Source organism: Vollenhovia emeryi, unplaced genomic scaffold, assembly GCF_000949405.1.
Source record: "Vollenhovia emeryi isolate VEMERY1.0 unplaced genomic scaffold, V.emery_V1.0 DF939150.1, whole genome shotgun sequence".
NCBI lineage: Eukaryota > Metazoa > Arthropoda > Insecta > Hymenoptera > Formicidae > Vollenhovia > Vollenhovia emeryi.
In genome coordinates this window covers 2,045,471-2,063,526 of record NW_011967216.1, presented here as the reverse complement: position 1 = coordinate 2,063,526, position 18,056 = coordinate 2,045,471, and the positions used below count along the sequence as shown (strand labels likewise).

General features: G+C 41.9%; 2 protein-coding genes across 2 annotated transcripts; one reads left to right on the top strand and one right to left on the bottom strand.

Moving 5' to 3' along the window:
- Positions 1-1,363: 1,363 nt before the first annotated feature.
- On the top strand, positions 1,364-9,605 carry LOC105565649 (UPF0472 protein C16orf72 homolog). Its single transcript, XM_012019017.1, has 5 exons — positions 1,364-2,088; positions 2,354-2,425; positions 4,212-4,383; positions 4,603-4,742; positions 5,154-9,605. The coding sequence occupies exons 1-5, from the start codon at positions 1,896-1,898 to the stop codon at positions 5,297-5,299; spliced, it is 723 nt and encodes a 240-aa protein (XP_011874407.1). The 5' UTR covers positions 1,364-1,895; the 3' UTR covers positions 5,300-9,605.
- A 435-nt stretch (positions 9,606-10,040) lies between these two features.
- LOC105565650 (Usher syndrome type-1G protein homolog) lies at positions 10,041-18,001 on the bottom strand. The gene is made up of 7 exons (XM_012019018.1): positions 17,700-18,001; positions 14,835-14,978; positions 13,005-13,277; positions 12,450-12,717; positions 11,944-12,255; positions 11,141-11,342; positions 10,041-10,952 (listed from the first exon to the last, which is right to left on the bottom strand). Exons 1-7 carry the CDS (start codon positions 17,720-17,722, stop codon positions 10,705-10,707), a joined length of 1,470 nt encoding a protein of 489 aa, XP_011874408.1. The 5' UTR covers positions 17,723-18,001; the 3' UTR covers positions 10,041-10,704.
- Between the last annotated feature and the right edge of the window lie 55 nt (positions 18,002-18,056).

Sequence of the window (18,056 nt, the reverse complement as noted above, 5' to 3'; positions counted from 1 at the left end):
CAGACGATGCTATTTTTCCTGCTGGATTGCTTGCGATTTAGTAAATTACTATCGTTGCACCACTCAGCATTCAGGATTCCTAGTAATTTACTAAATTGCAAGCAATCCAGCAGGAAAAATAGCATCGTCTGCAGCGGGCTTAGTCCCAGTCTACAATAGAGATTTAAGCCCTAAGCCTTAAGAAATTGACTAATCACAGTCGCGCATTCTGCTCACACTTGACCGTGATTGGCCAATTTCTTAAAGCTTAGGGCTTAAATCTCTATTGTAGACTGGGACTTAAGTCCCAGTCTACAATAGATGATTTAAGCCCTAAGCCTTAAGAAATTGACTAATGACAGTCGCGCATTCTACTCATACTTGACCGTGATTGGCCAATTTCTTAAAGCTTAGGGCTTAAATCATCTATTGTAGACTGGGACTTAAAGAGCAAATGGAAAGCGTCAAGGAAGCACGCGTGTAATCTCGCGAAATTAAATCCTATTTTTATCTAAAAAAGTCCTGTTTTTAGGTATATATCTAAATTCTTTAATATACCTAAATATACTTAAATTTTAATATACTTAAAAAAATCCGACCGTTAGTCTTAATCGTCAAAACTGCAAGTAACTCGAACAGAACTAATTTCAGTAGAATGACATACCTATTTCATGTCAAAAATTGTCTAAACAGTATTCAGATTCTTACTCGAGAAACTTTAAGAAAAACGTCCGTGAAAATATTTAATGAGACACCCTGTACTTTCGACTTTTGTGAACTGCGCGCCGATAAGGGTTGTCGGCCGTACATACACAGAACTGTCGAATATGTGATTTTTTAGTGTTCCCTCCCCCCTCCCTCTTTTCCCAATTGCGTGATAAACGCCATTTTTAATTATATTACCAGCGTGGCCGCTCTCAGGTTTCTCTCCGAGATATTAAACATGTATTTCCCACGTATGCTCCAGCTACGCGTCTATTTCTACCAATTGACTTTACTCCCGGCTTAATCTCCTTTTTCTAGTTCTGACGAAATAAACAACCAAAGGCCCTAATGATCAGACTGCGATTCGCTCAGCGCTACGAAGCATTCGCTTCATCAGTCGGAAGGAAGAATTTTTCAAAATTTAGCGCCAAGTTGACTGCGGGTAGGTCCGCAATGGCAACAGCCAATCGTCTCTCGTGTGTCGCCGCGCCTCCCCCCCCCTGCACAGGTCTAGTGATGTTGCGCGCGCAGCGCCCCGTCGCCCTCTCACGCGGCCCAGATTAATCCCCTTCGCTCCGGTTTGGTGGCAGCGCCGATCACTCGCCCGACTCCCACCGCGCAGAGAGCTCGTCTATCTGGACCTCGGGTATCAAATGACGTACTTACTGCTCGCTCGCGAGCCTCTGACGCGAGAGGCGTATATCGTAATGGCCGCGACTTGATTTGCAGGCGAGGGGCCTACGTGCGAAGGCGATACGCGAACGGGCGCGAGCGAGTGCGAGAGAGGAGGAGGAGAAGGAGGTCTGTGCGGAGAGTTCGGTGCGGAGCAGCGCGAACAGCGAGGTACGAGTCGCAGTCATCGTCGTCGAGGCCTCGTCCGTCCGTCCGTCCGTCCGCTCGCTCGCTCGCTCGCTCGCTCGGGAAAGCCAGTCGTCCCGCGGGAGTTGTGTGCGTGCGTGTTGCAAGAGTGGGTGGGCGAGGCGCGTTTCCTCACTCGGGTTCCCCGCACGCATTCTGCCCGAGTTACCGTCGCGCGACGAGCGCTCGCTTGCTCGCGCGCGCGCGCGAGCGTGTGTGTGTGTGTGCGCGTGTCGCGCGTGCGGTGTGTGCCTGCGCGCGTGTAGTACACGAGTGCGTGAGTGAGTGCGCGAGGCTGCACTCCGGGGGCGGCAGCGCGGCGGTGCGTCGATCGCGCGAGGATCGCGGCAGCGATGAGCGACGACAGGAGCGAGGACGATCCGATCATGGACCTCTGGTACAGCAACTGGGAGCAGCAGTGCGTCGAGGCGCTCGAGTCCGAGCCCGATTACGAGAGTCAGCTGCACAACGAGAAGGAGATCTACTCGCAGCAGATGTGGACGAAATTCCAGACGACCGCGTCGGCCATCGCCCAGTTATACAAAGGTGATCCCCCGCGACGTGATTCCCTTTCTCCCCCGCCCGCTACGGCGATCCCCCCAAGGTCGCTCTCCCCCGTGACGCGACAATTCCGCCCGTCTCTCTCGCGTAACATCCATTTTGTCGCGCCGAGAGTTACGAGAGCGTGTCTCTCTCTCTCGCGCGCGCGCGTGTGCGGGACACACTCGCGTAACTCTCGGGGGGGGGGGGGCAATATCGATCGGATCCATTTAACCTCCTTGTTCTTTTTTTTTTCTCTCTTCTCTTGCAGACCGCACGCTGGGTGTCTCGCTGTGGGTGCCCTTTCAGACTGCCGCTGGCACCGTCACGTCATTGTACAAAGGTGCGTGTACAAGTGTCTCTCTCTCGAGTGTTCTACGGTGCCCCATTGTCAACAGCGACCGCTAGATAAACGGCACGGCCATCTCTCCCCCTCCTCTTCGCTCGCCGCCTCCCCCTCCCGCGCCCTCGTCTGCGCGCTCGGAAGCGTCACCTTCTTCTCCACGGCTCGATCTTTGTTCCTACTGTCCGCACGGTTCCCGTCTGTCTCTATTGTACCACGCGCACCGCCCGTCCTCGTCCGCGGATGAAAATGGCCCCTCTCCCTCCCCCTCCGCCGCCGATGGCTGGCCGTGCTCAGGGTCAGCTGTTCGTTGGGGCGCGTAGCGGCGACAGCGCGATCATTCTCGACCGTGGCACCGAGAGATTCGTGAAATGACGACGCGCCGCCCCGGGATTCTCGGTCTCGCGGTGCACAGATTAACGCCGCGGGATTATTGGAAGTGGATTCCGTGGGAGAAAATTGGCTCGTGGAAATTTCCCCGACGACTCGGCTCTATCGAGCGGCCGAGTTTCCCGGAGAACGGAAAATCCACGGCGGGCGACGTTATCGCCCTCGGGCGGAGTAAAGAGCGCACGGATCATCGTCGCGACTCCTTTTTCCGACCGTTTACTTTGTAGGTTAGGTCACTCGACCGGAGCTGCGCTCGGGAACGTCACTCGGGTGACGTTGCCCGGTGCATCGTTTCATCCTTGTCTGCAACGCGGCGGGCGACAAGAGATAAAATGATGACGCTAGGGCACTCGGGGTAATCTTTCCGAACGCAGCCCAATTTGTCGGTCATGCTTTCCCGACGCGTCACGTCTGATTCCGGGCAGCTGACGATTATCTCGATGCCCCGTGACACGTAAGCGTGTATGTGATCCGGCAGAACTTGCTCCGGTGCCACGTGTCGGTTGGAGCTCTTTTCTTTTTTTTTATATTTAGGTTTTCAATCAATAGCGCGGCGTGCCTTAATATATCCTTGTAAAATTGAGGGAGAGAGAGAGAATTATCGCGATTAATATTGTACGGTGATTTGCAGAACTGTGCTTTCGTACATTGAAATGTGCTTACGATAAAAATAATGACACGCCGCGGAGCTCATCAATTAATATCTGGCGAGAGGGATTTATTATTCAATATACATTCGCACCGTTTTAACAACGTATCGAACGTGCATTGTATGAAATCTTAATGGAAGATGAAGCGAAAAGAGAAATTGGGCCAATTCTCGAACCAGAACACGTATTGATATCTGAATATTGATGACTAATGATTATTTTGATAACGTTCTGAATAATATCAAGTTATTCACGTTATCGCTAACTGCAGAGATAACAGTCACAAGAGTCAACTTGGTATTTGTGCCAATACAAAGGCATATTCTTTCTTTGTTAGCATAATGGCTCTATCATATTTCGCTTTTCGCAATCGTTATCTTTGCTATTGTTGGTTTTTCTTTAAACATGTTTAGAAGAGTCTATTTTTTTAAATATTTTGTTTGTATCGATCCTGTTTATCTTGTTATTATAGAATAAAACAATAAGTGAAGCGTAAACAAAATGTATTCAGTCCTTTTTTTTTATATGATTATATCAATTGCTCAATGTCACAAAAATGAAACGATAATGCGTCATACGAGAAATTTTTAATAGAGATTATCTACTATAGATGGAAAGTTTACTGTGATGAAGTAATGATTTGTGCTACGAATTTTGTTATGTTAATTTTGTAATGGGTGCAGGTCTGCATTGCGTAAGACTCATTTGCGCTCGTCCGCGAAATTAATCAGAAATTGTTTAAATAGATTCAGTGGATTGCATGAGGCGATGCAGCGACTTGGGAGTAGAAATGGGCAAGCAGAAACGTTGTAAAGAAATAATGAATTGGGCTAGGAAAAAAAGGCGTATGATTCGCAGGGAAGATCTTCTTGCATATCTCGCTGGAAAGCCACCTCCACCTCGCTCGCATCCTCACAGGTTTTTACCTTCATTCAGTTTATTCCGAGAAGAGATTATTAATTTGAAAACTTAGATTATTGCTGTACATTTCTTTAACATGCATTTATGAATGTAGACAGTGTGTTTTGTTAAATTAAATTAAAAACGAACAAACAAATTAATAAATTTTAGTCAAAATTTTAGTTAAAACAAGTTGAGATCGCTCATTAAAGATACAACATGTTGGCAATGTTGCAGAAGTTCACCTAAGCCACGTATGATGGTATGTGGTTCCCCGTCGTCGCAAAGTCAAACAGCGAGTATGGTTATCGCTCCAGTGCCGACAACAGGCACTGATCCAGATCCCGAGTTACACACATTTAGGGAAGCATTGTCGGGTACGTTATTCTATCCTCTGATTTAATTTTCTTCAACTTTATGTGTTTTCTTTTATAACTATAATCTACATTATGTATTATTGCTTGCAGTAGCGTCATCCCTACTTGGATTTAGCTAAACTACTTGTATCGTAAAAGTCTGTGTCCACGATGCTAGAACTTGGTCCAAGTTGTAGTTTCGAGAAATGTGTAGCCAATCAACTTGCAGCTTTTATGGAATAGCTGCAAGTTGATTGGCCAAATTCTTGGACCAAGTTCTAGCATCGTGGACACAGGCCTTAACATATACGTCTCGATGTAAGGTTCAACCATATTTGACCGAACATTGATAGAATCACGCGAAGAAGAACGTGGATTTGTTTTTTTTTTTCAATGATAATGCCCATGGTAAAAAACATAAAATTTCTGCAGGTTCTCCGGTGTCTCGGCGTGGCGGAAGACAAGCCGAACTGTCGGCCTTTATTAGCAACGAATTGGCTCGACATCATAAACGGCCTGCTTCACACGACGTGGATATGGGATCACCCACGCACAAACGTATGCGCACTACACTGTAACGGCGCGCGACGCGTACGGTAGCTTTACTCCCTCGTTCCCTGTTAATTAATCGACCCGATTAATGACTAATAGCTCAGCTCCCCTACATAACTCCCGGTTATGTGTAATCATTTGAGGGAAAATGGTAGTGTTTTACACTGCCAGACAAGCACGTTCGTATGTGTCTCCGATAGCTTCTACTGCCGATCCCGATTTATGTAACGTTCAAAATTACTTAATCTCGTAATAGCTGTGTAGAGTGCGCTCGTTTAAACGCATGAAATTGAAAATGCTGTACCTTTAGTGCGCACACAATATATTTATGGCATACATTCGTTTTTGCGTATATATTGGCAGAATAATATTTCATTTACGTTCGAAAGTTTTCATTTTCCCCTTGTACGTGATTTCATGACGATTTGGATATTGTGAAATCTTGTACAATATAGGTGTATATATGTATATGTAATTGTACTTCTTATTTACTGTGGTACATACAAAATCACGGAAGTGAGAGCACACGAACGTGTCTTAACAACTGCTGATTCAAGTGCCCACACATAATAATCGGTTTGACGCTATGTGCGAGAATTTGTATATGAGACTGTCATTTTGTCGATCTGTAAATCAATTTACGAAGGATTTTTTTAGCCGGATGTACGACATTATCCGAAACGATGAGTCTTCAAAACGTCAATACGTATATCGATATATGTATTAAAATTTGTAACGACTGATAAGCATGTTAATACCGATCGATATTGTCTTTTTCTTACGTCACGTGCGGAAAAAAATTTCGAAATTCGCAAGATGAAACGTAAGAATATTTTTGTGTTGTCCGAAAATTGATAGATAATTTATATCAGAATGGAACAGGGAGAGGACACGAGTGCAAAAGATTTGTTTTGATATTAAATTGAAATTGTCAAATTGCTCATTTAAAATATTATTTTTATTATATCGTGGTTGTTTATTATATCTTAATTGTTTGATATCTCACATAATATAACTTACGTTAAACTTTGGAACGTTTTTCAATCAATAAAATGGTTGTTTCATATCACGTGAAAGATAAAAAGATCACGAGAAAAATAAGAAACGGTAGAAAATGATAATAATAATGCGATAATTGGAATTGGAAATCTTCTCTACTTTAAGATTTATTTATCAACTGTCAAAATTGATTCATTATATTCTCCTGTTGAAATGTCTCCGAACATATAATAAATTTGAATCTATATCTTTTCGTGTATAATATATGTAATATGTACTATGTAATTTGCTGGTTTTATAATCATTGTTTATACATTCTTTTCTATCCTACGTCTATTGCACTTCATTATGTGCGTCGTACAATTGGTCGAGATAGTTATATATATATATATTATATAGATATATAGATATCTCGCACATAGTTATATATATAATATGTATATATATTATATATAATAATTGTCCAGATTGTTCGACTTTTACTTTATGTGGTCAAAGTTTATGTTAAAAGTATTTATAGAGTCTAAATTATAAGATTATGATATCAAAGTTTCTCAAAATGAGAAAGTAGAGTATTAAAATATTTCCTTTCTCAGCTACGAAAAGTGCTAGCTTGAATAAATATTACGAAGGTATCAAAAATATTTTTTAAAGAGATCTCACTATGAGTTTTTACCGTTTTAAACCAAACTTTTAGCATAAGAATTTTCAGAAGCAAGACGGAGGGCAAGATAAGAAAAAGGCACAGGCACGTCTAATCTGTTGTAGGAATTCAGTATCTCAGTGTGCTGAGGAGAAAGAAGGCGATGCGATAGTATAAATTTAGTTAACCTTTTTGTTGATGCGTAGGCTAGTAAAAGGAGACGAGTTGAATCATCAGGAAGATACCAAGCTTTACATCCCGAGCAAGGTCTGCGTTGATATTCGACGATGAAAAATGACTTAATATTCCACAGCTCGCAAGGAGCACAATGTGTTCGCTATATAGAACTTACGTAAACGTAGACTTTGTCAGGTGTGATAACGATTGCAATATATGTATATGTGTATATATGTGTACATATATATACATACATGTTCTATGTACTTATATATATACATATATATGACGATGTATTTTGTAAAAAAAAAGAAAAGAAAGGCGCTTAACGATTGCGTTTAACGACTTGTGCCAGAGAGTGAGAGCCTCCTTCCCCAATGAAGGATTGTAAATGTACATTATTTCTAACTATGCCTCATACTACTTCTGCCTGAATTTTCAAAGATGTTGCGGACGAATTGATAGACCGTTATTTATCGAATTTCGCTGGAATTCGATTGAAAGAATATCCTCGTGCGTCTCCATTCGTCTACGAACAGTGCTTTGAAAATCACGTTTCAGAGGTCGACGTACATTTCTATTCGTTTCTTCGCAAGATTGTTCGAGCGTCATTTGCGAGGGGAGTAAAAATCGTTGTTCAGTTGTAAATATAGCGTATGCCAATAACGGTAAACAATAAACATAGATATACCGCTAATATTATTAACATTACTAGTATTAACTACTATGCGATAGCTTTAACAATATTTATCAATGCTACCGCGCGATCGGCAGTTAATAGAATTATCGAGGACTCTGCTCTCTCGATTCACACATTTCCCCGGAACGAGATCGGATCGGCGATGCAGGGTCCGAGAGTCTTGCGCCAGTGCGAACACACAGCGACCGTGGAGAATTTATTTTTCGCGAGCGAACCACTTACGTGTCTCTACTGTACATGCGAATTTAAACGATCACGGAAGAAAGGTGTTGCTTTCACGATGACGTCAAGGAAATAGAGAAAGAAAGAAAAAAAGATGGAGCGAAAAATTTGTACGTTCGCATCGTTTTTAACACGTTTCTTCCCTCGCCCGTTCCAGCTGTCGGAAGTATCTCCCGTGTAAATGTCGTTCTTTTGGTAACTATGATATAGAAGAAAGTAATACACATTACTTAGGTATTATCGTATGCGAAGATGCCATACTTAGGTACACTTTACCCGTAAGCGAGCGCACCAAACCCGGCGGTATGACGTCGGGGCAATTCCACGACAACACCGATCTGTTTTCGTTTCCGTTCCATGTGTTCGTCTTCTGAGAGCGAAACGTCCACCCTCGTATCATCGATGTCTCCGAGAGAAATATACCATCGAGAGAGTCACTCTCGATAATTGCTCTCGAGATGTACGATGGACACGACACTGGAAAAATACTAACGGAGGGCTACTCTCTCATTCGCATCTTCTCGTTCTCTTTACTTCCGAGAGTCGCTCAGAAATGGGCGGATCAATCGCAATTGTGTGCTCCCTTTTTCTTCATTAGCGAGTAAGCGACTTGAGTACGCGGTTTCGCCGGTGTAATTGGCATTTTTCTATCTTGCGCAATAGCCACCCGTGCGCCACGGGACGACACTTGGAGGTCGGTGAAAAAATTTTCCCACACGCGAGAGGAGGCTTTCCCTTTCTCATGGAGGAGCTATCTCGTCCGAGATCTGTGGGCCGTTATAAGATTACATATAGATGTAGCGCACATCGAGCAAAATATGAAATTAAAATGATTTTGTTAAGATATAATTAAGTTTAGACATTTATGTTATGTAATTTTTAATTTGTATGGAAAATTATAACATATATGTATTTAATTTGAAATTAGAATGATTGATAATTCGATTACTCCTACAAAAGAAGTTCTTTTTGATTGGAGATAAAACAATATGTCACATATGTCAAAGTGCGATACGAATTGCACGAAATATTATTTTAAGTACATTTATGAGATATTAACGATATGTTCATATGAAAATGTACAATAATGCGATGATGGATAAGCGCCTCTGACAGATGGTTCTAAAAAAATATAATGCGTATTTGACGATATATCGAAATCAATACGATACAAGGACCGGTGTAATAGTGTATTCATAGGCTAAAAAGCGGAGATGAAGAGAGTCAGGAGGGATCACTTGTATATTATATCGTTCACTGTTATATTGTACTTGATACGTTCGTGATACGCAGGAACGTATAAACGCGTCTGGCGGACGCGAGGCACCAAAAAATTTTTTACGAGCGTATCTCCCTTTCTTTTTCTCATTATCCCGATGCACACTGCTGCAAGTTACATTGGTGCACTTTCGCGAGAACGAGTGTACCGTGACATGAGACTTGCACGAACATGACGCCTTGGTCGAGCACACGACGCGTTCATGGCAAGGCGTGAAATGGTGCTGTTACTTTCTTGCGAACATAAGAAGCTTGTATATTTTTGCGCCTCTTGTTTGTAAGATAATCATTTACAAATAAATCACGAGAAAACGAAGCATGCCTCTGTGTCTTCAATTTTGCAATTTGTCCCCCTAAGCATTTATAACATGTCAAAGTATAGGGGTTTTCACCTGACCACATTCTCGTGCTCTGAAAAGAATGGAAATTTTATTTCGATTATTTTTCGAAAAAAATTGCTTCGTAAGAAGTTGTGTCCGATTCTCAGCGATACGAATATCATAATTTCCACGTGATCCTCTTAATATTTTGGTCGCAAAGTATTGTATGAAATTAGATTATTGCCATACCAACAGGGCCGCTCCTTCCACTCGTGTTATATGTTTTAAATACCTAATGACTTGTTAGTAATTATTAGACATGAATAATAACTTGTGGTTATTTTACAATTTGTTAATAATAAATCGTTCTAAATTTTGATATTTAATCTCTTTCGAATTTTACATAATGTTATGAAAAAGAATAAAAATTATGGTAAAAATGTATCGTTTTATTACATATCTGAAAATTTGAGATTTTATGTATAGTACAATATGAGATATATACACCTAATTAGAGTAATAGGTCATGCTGATGTTGAGTAAAATAATATCGATAATACATTTTATGGCAGTGTATTATAGTGTACTGAATTGTTGTTTCTTTAATTATGGCATGAACTGTTTGTTCTATCTTATCTATTATTTAGTGACGTCGGTACTCAATTCTCTTCTTCTTCCTTATCTTTTCTGACTTTTGATGTAAACTTTTCTGATGATTATTTATATGATTACGTACAATTTAGCCAGTGAGATCAATTAAAATTATAATGTATGTATTTTATAGTCGTAAAATAATAGGAAAATAATTGTTGATAATAGATAGACTATAAAATTACAAGGCACAAAGACGTTTGATATTAAGAATCTTTTGATATTGAATGATTTAAGAATTTTCATAACTTTTTATATTATCTAATTAATTTGCACGATTTTCCCGAAAAACCTAATTTTTATGTTTTACGTTAGGACAACTATTCCCTATTTCTATCTCTTGCACACAAACCATTAATAACTACTTAACCGTATTTGCGAATGGACGGATAATTTCGTTAATAGCAATACATTCTCTATGGCTAATGTAATATACTATTTTCACAATCTACTGTCCTTAATCACACTCTCCGGCGTGCTCAGCGCTTTTTTCCGGTTTGCGATTGCATTAGTCAGCTTCCGTCTGGGACCGAGCGGTAGTTTGAGAGCCGCTATGTCGGTTTCAGTGAGCAGCATCAGAGCTTCCAGATCGATTTGCTCCGATTCCAAGATTGGATGTATGGACGTGAGATTATTAGCAACCAAAAATCTCTGCAAAGGTGTCCATTCCTCATCCGTTTCCTCACCTTCTGCTCACAGATAAATTCAACAATGTAGTATTCGGTTCTTGTTGCAGAAACGTAACAATGTGAAAAAAACATGATTTATTATCGTGCATTGTTTCCTAACGGACGTTTCCGCACGCAACGCATTGTCGCATATTATTGCAAAGACATAAGTACTCTAATTGCACGTTGGTGCAATTAAGTTAAATTACCCGAAAGAAGATCCTCATCCCACAAGCTTTGCCGGCGTGCCAAACTGCCGGCACTTCCTATACTGATCTCCTCGTTATGTCCGTTCGGGCTAAACTTGTTACTGTTCATGGATCCATTTGTAGAACCATTTACTGAGAAATTATTGTTTTGCAGTTGTATATCCGTCTGAGTAACCGGCAGATTGTCCAGTGTAGATGTTATCTATGGAATAAAATTACGAATTATCTTATCTACGAGAATACAGAAAAAATTAATTAGCTCGTCGCCGCTTTTCCCGCTTGTTCACACTTGATTGCATAATTACGTGATTACGGTATCCGATGAATATCTATTGCGTATTTTTACGCTGTAATCACTTAAAAGATCGTTAGCGCTTCTGCAACGATTCTCACAATTCGTTTCTTTGTTTCTCTCGTATCGTAATTCAAATGGCACAAGCGATCGTTTTATCTCGTCGTGAAAGAAAACGTAGTATAACGTTAAAGCGTACCGATTTCTACGAGTCGAGTAGTTATTACGAAGACAGTCATGCGGAACGATTACATTTGTAAGATGAAGATTACAGTGTGTAAGAAGTATGACATCAAATCGATTGTAAAAATAAAAGACGTTGTGGCTTGTACGAATTTCTTCTAACTCGAAGTTTCTAAAGAAAATAAAACGTAGCTTAAAATACGGGGAATACTTTTAGAGTAGTTTCTTGGTTGCTTATAATTTCCCTTAATATTGGCTTAATTATGGAAAAAAAATACAACTACTCGCGACTGTAGGAACGATTTAAAATATGAATGTTAACACTAACCGCCCTTCTGAAAGCCACCGAACCGAAACCGGGTCGGTTAAAGATGCTGGCTGGTTCCTGAAGAAAAGCGGTGTCCTTCGTAACACTCAAGTTCTCTACCTCCCTGTCCTCCTCCTCCTCATCGTATATCCTTTCACCTAAGAGATCGGGCGTGCTCTGCGATTTACTAAGAGTGCCCCATACGTCAGAGATCCTTCCTCTTCTGATGCCTATGTGCTGAGGCTGAGTGTCGTATGTGCCTACGTACATAACTTCAGAATCCCGTCGCACGCCAGTGAGACTTCGAACAGACTTCTTTCCATTCACTTCGACCTATAACATATGCGATATTATGCAATTTACCGACTATTAAATTAAATTTAAAAAATCACTTGAGATAAGTTACAACTCTCTCTCTCTGTTAATTTTTTATTATTTTTGTTTTTAATGCAACATCAAAGGTTTGAAAATGACTTTTACATTATTTTTAAAATTGTATAGCTTTTTTTATTTAAATATCATTTTACCTCCACGACTTTAAAATCGTTGACGGCTTTTTTTGCTAAAGCTTTCCGACAAACTGTGCTACCGTGTCTCTTTGTAGTCGTACCGACGATGTCGCTGAATGTTGGCGAAGGTTTCATTCGGCCTCTAAAGGTCAGTACCCCGGGCCGTTGAGAGTTCAACTCATTCATTGCGTCAAAGTCTGATTTAGCACGATCCTTTATGAGTTTCTTCTGCTCCTTTTCCGCCCGAATTTCGGCCATTTTTTGCTTTTTCATGTACTCCTTCAGTCTTAATCAAGAAAGGTTTATAATTATCTATAAAAATCTTAACATATATATTCAAAACGAGAAATATATTGTTGAAAGAAACCGTGTGAAAAGCTAATGTAGATCAGCAATGTAATAATGTGCTAATCGCAGCAAGTGAAAATAATAAGAAATTGCGGAAATTATTTGTGCAGCTCATAGAAACACGTTTAATCGAACGATCTGCAAATGGCAGCGATATCATTCTCCCTCTCACTCTCTCTTCTCAAGTGGGAGGCGCAAAAACTAATTCACATTCCACAGCTGTACCTCTTCTCCGCATCTCTCTCCGCCTTTTCCCGGAGCAACCGGCTTTTCTTGCGATTATTCAATTCCTGATCGGCCTGAGCAACGTCTAGGAACTGCAGGATCTTCTCGCAGCCGTTTATCGCCGCGAGTTCACGGGCGGAGTGTCGGTCGATGTCCAGCGACCAGATATTGCAGCCGAATTTCACCAAGAATTTCACGCAGAACTCGTGGCCCCTCGCCGCCGCCAGGTGCAAGCATGTATTTCCGAAATAATCGGTCTTGTCCGGATCGCCTCTACGATGAAACGATCGTGCAAAGAATATGTTAAGCCGAAATCAATGTGGGGCAGATTTTACAGATGTCAACAAGAGGCAATGTTTCGATATATAATAAGAAATGTATAAGCAAGAATAAATAAAGAGAAAAATAATGAAACTTTTTATATTTTTTATCTTTTCCCTTTCCGGGAGAAAGGCAAGACTTTTGTTTAATAACGTTCGATTAAATTACTTTTGCGTTTCGAAGACAAATGGATAAAAATGTACAGGGTATATTTCTGATAATAGATTATAATTATTCTTTTAAATTCGAAGAAATCTTTCGATCGAAAGTTAAATCATTTTAAAGAGTTCGTATTATAAAACAACTCTTTTACGTTAATAGCATCAGTTTTACGAAAAAATGGAGTCTCCGTGAATTCGTAAAAATTTATCGATCGTCCCTTATCTGAATGCGAAAAGAAACGGATAACTTGAGGCGTTCGAGAGAAACGAGATGGATATAGAGAAAAGTCCTCTATTATGAGATAGTAGATTTTCAAGACCCAAATTCAATCACAGACATTTTTTGGCAACAATTACACAATCTAATAATGAATTTTCCACTAAACAGATTTTGCTTCAAGGGCAATAAATTCATGGTGGAACGAAGCCTATTAATTTAACAGAAGCTCCGCTATCCCATATTAGGATCCTATCTCATGATAGAAGACTTTCCTCTAAATTTCACTCGCTAGTTGTACCACAAATGCATGTGTTTTCGGATACGTGGGATCTGCTTCGGCCTGCCTTTTATCAAGCATACGTCCCATTGTTTTTCACTCGCTCGACCGCGGTTTCCGCAACTGTGCAGTCGATGGACACCTGTAATGCGTGCTTCCGGTTCCGTGCGCCTATTATTGCGACGTACAATGGCAGAACTAAGGGCCCCGATGGTACCTTCAGGCACGGGCCAGCGCGAACCGACGACCCGACTCGCTTTGTCAACTTATCGATCGCCAACTTGCCAGAGATCAATGCAATTACAATTTTTAACGTTTCGTTTCAAAAATCCGCAAATACCCGACGGACCGCTCGCGGGGAACGGCCGGAAGCGTCGGGGGACTTAACATTTCGGAGTTTGCCGGGGCGGCCTGCAGCAGAGGTAAGTATTAATTATGAAGTACCAGCGGGGCTATCGCGTGCTCACGGGGCGCGACGACCTCGTGCCTGATGGGCACCAATGTTTCGTGTGAGTGGATAAAACGCGTAGTTATATATTTTTCATCGAACGTGCTTCGTTTCTGTAACTTGTTTCCGCAACGGCGCGGCACCACGTTCGACCGTGCACACGTATATATATATTTATTATTAATTTCCATTTTTTGTTTACAGTGCAATGACAATTGTGAGAAGTCTGCCCGCAACAAATCGAGACAATGATCATTCGTTGTACGTAGTCGGGTAAGAAGGTATTCAGAGAGGAAGCGTCTTGTCGCGTGCGCTCGCTGTCGCATGGCGCGTGCGAAGTGCGACACGTTGGTTACACATTGGCCACTGCGAGAAAGAAAAATAGGATTAGGCATGCACGTACCCCCTGGCGACCAGCAGTCTCAGAGCGTCTACGTGGCCTTCGAAGGCTGCCCATAATGTCGGGGTCATTCCTCCTTCATCTCGCGCGTTACAGTCCTTTCTCGTTGCTTCCTTCAGAACGTCCAATATGCCTTCTTGCGCGGCCCTGCGACAATGAGAAATTGTACTATGTTATTCTTTGTTCTTGTCTATGCTTTGTTCTGAGCGCTGAAAATTCTATGTTCAGGCAGAGTAGCACAAACGTTGATATTTAATAAGAAATCGCATTCACGAGCAAATAAAATTGCGACAGCTGTGTATTGATGAAAAATATCTCATTATCAATTAATTCTTAATGATGTATAAAGAAGTACACAAGGAATACATAGATACATACAGTGTGTATGTATTTACTCCTCAAATATCTTATTTAAATTCTGGAATAAGAGAAGGGGCTTATTTAAATTGATTATTAAAATTAATACCAACAATAAATTAAGTACATTTTATTAAACGACCCAACTGGCAGATGGTACATATTATTTATTTAACAAATTATTTATTAATATTTATTAATACATTGATCCTTGAAAACCACAATCCGGATGGTCGAAACCGTACTCCGTTATTTTATTGTGCATCGCGATGTCTTATCTGGACTCAACCAGGCTGTTTTTTTTTAATTATCGTCGCCTTTCTCGAAGAAAAAATCGCGAACCTCAGCACGAGCGGAGGCATATGCGCGCGTCCCAACATCTGATAATCCGTGGCGGCTCTCTCGCGATATTTTAATTGACCGAATTAAACCGCTAAAGTGCTTGCAACAGCGCGACGCGAGAGGCTCGCGTTTTTCTTCCTTTTAATTAGGGAAATTGGGATGTTGAGGAAAACGCGTGCGATCCGCGAGGCGAGACAGCCAGGTACTTTCGATTCGCCGATGCTGCATTCCACGAACCGTGATTTCAGCGTCTCGTATCGTTCTCGGTACTTGGTCAATGTCAACGAGTTATGACATTAATGGTTCTTTTAAGTAATCCTAAACAGCGTAAGTTTAGTACACAAGCTGTGTTAAAAACAAATTATGTGTAATGCACGTTCGATAAACGTGTTACTGTTTTCTCTTGTACTTCTTAACTTTAGATTGCAGATTATATTCGAAATCAAACGTAGTTTCTCAGAGACAGATTTCTTGCTGGTTATTTTCACACGGAAAACAGTTTCTCTTCAAATTTATTCTAAAACTCATGTAATTGTGGGACAACGCGATATTTCCAAGAATTTTATGACTTTTTCTAAATTTTACCACATATTTTACTACTAACAATAAGTGCACTTAGTATACATTTTACTAGTAATTACATGGTTTTCAGGATAAATCTTAAGAGAAAATTCTGTGTCCACGCATTAATGCTCCACTTTTTGGTCTAATGAAAAAGTTAAAATTTCTCACAAACTTCTCGAGAATTAAATTTCCAGAGACGCAATAACAAAATCCTCCTTTTCCTATTACAATCAAAGCGAGCGAAGATACTTCTCTCCAAGTCACTAAAAACTCCAACATTTCGAGGGCACTCGGCTCTCCGTGACTCGGAGTTTCGTCGAGAAAATATCTCGCAATTCGATAGAGAGATCTGATTATGTATCGTTCGATGTTTTGGTAAACAAGCCGCGCGTGCAAGGCAAAATTAATGTATCAATCGTGCGCAGCGCTCGCCGTCGCCAACGAAAGTTGATTAGCCGGCTAGAAACTTTTACAGATGATGCGTGCGATAAATTCTGCGCGTGGTGAATGAAACAAGAGCACCGGCCTCCTCTCATGCGTGAATTCCGCACGCGCTCCGGCTGATGTACTTACACGATACCGCACACGAAACGGCCCGTAATCACGGTTATTTTGCGCTCGTGCACAATTATTCGAAATCTTCTAATCTCTTCATTTAATAAGTCGTGCGTACGTTTTACTAGACCGCTATTGCTCTCTCTCTCTCTTTTACCTGCAGGGTATTGTGAAACATTTCGCAATGAATTCCAATCGGAATTATTCCAATTTCCCTTAAAGAACACAACAGAAATCCAGGAAATAACTCAACAGTTTCTCTCGATCGGAATCTATTCCGAAAAACGTGCGACAGCAATTAACGTTGCTAAAACACTAATTATCGAGCTTAACGTGCCTCCATTTATTCCGACAGCTAGTGATTATGAATGTAAAAGAGATTCTACTCGGATCACGTCCTCTCATTTCGTTCCAGTCGCCTGGTAAACACAGCTCCGATTTCCTCGATGAGATAGGGATGAATTATCATTAATCCCGTGCGAATCGTTCGGTTTACGATTGTTTATAATGAAAACTCTCGAGAATTTAATTCGCGAAACAACATTACGGAAAGAACAATGGAACGGAAGTAGCATCGAACTCTCTCGGTACGATCGCTCAAGACTCGAGTATCATAATATCCGCGTCTTTAGCAGCGTAGAGCGCGCCGAAAAGGATCGTAAAGTATTCCAAGTCATGTCGCCCGGTTTGTAAATCTTATCGAACATTGTCATCGACGTGTTCGCGTGTTATTATTCGCGATGCGCTAGGTACAAGCCGTTCTCCCTCCCGGTGCTATAGAACCGCCTCGCGCGATCAGCGGTCGTCGACGCTCAGGGATATTTTTTTCGCGATCCCAAGGCGAGTTACCTCGCCCTGCAACATTTCACCTCTTTCTGGGACTCGCAAGTCCTACGGGCGAGCGCGTGCAGAAACAAGAGCGAAGGAGAGAGACGGAGGGCAAGAGAGCGAGCGATAAAGAGAAAACCGCGAGCGCGCAGCATTCTTTCGCGGAGGGTTTAAGGGAAAAAATAAGGAAAGAAAAGAAAAGAAGAGAAGAGATGCACTCACTTATGAAATCGCTCGGACGACATTTCGCGCGCGTCGTTCTCTGCCCCGCGAATATTCGGCTAGTCGGACAGCATTGCTCGCGAAACTCCGGGAAACGCTCGACGGGGGTCCCGATCGGGGATTCGCGCGGGGAAGCGCGACGGCAACGGAACGACCGTTTCGACTGCGTCCGGCGGTGCACTGCTTCAGCGCGAGCGGCGAGCGGCGAATAACACCTGGGGGCCGGAGGCCCACGGTCCCTCCGCACGCCCCTCATCAGTCGGCTCCGTCTCGTTCCGCTCCGCTCCGACTCGATTTGCCGCCGCACCTGCGATCGTTTAGAACTCGGTTACCATCACTGGCTCGGTCGGCGCGCCA

Bases quoted from the DNA above. Each gene is read 5' to 3' on its own strand.
- LOC105565649 (XM_012019017.1), top strand. From the start codon at position 1,896: ATGAGCGACGACAGGAGCGAGGACGATCCGATCATGGACCTCTGGTAC. The intron at 4,384-4,602 runs GTTTTTACCTTC...GCAATGTTGCAG, and splicing joins CCTCGCTCGCATCCTCACAG to AAGTTCACCTAAGCCACGTA. The intron at 4,743-5,153 runs GTACGTTATTCT...AAATTTCTGCAG, and splicing joins ATTTAGGGAAGCATTGTCGG to GTTCTCCGGTGTCTCGGCGT.
- LOC105565650 (XM_012019018.1), bottom strand. From the start codon at position 17,722: ATGTCGTCCGAGCGATTTCATAA. The intron at 13,278-14,834 runs GTACGTGCATGC...GTTTCATCGTAG, and splicing joins AGACTGCTGGTCGCCAGGGG to AGGCGATCCGGACAAGACCG. The intron at 10,953-11,140 runs GTAATTTAACTT...ATCTGTGAGCAG, and splicing joins GGATGAGGATCTTCTTTCGG to AAGGTGAGGAAACGGATGAG.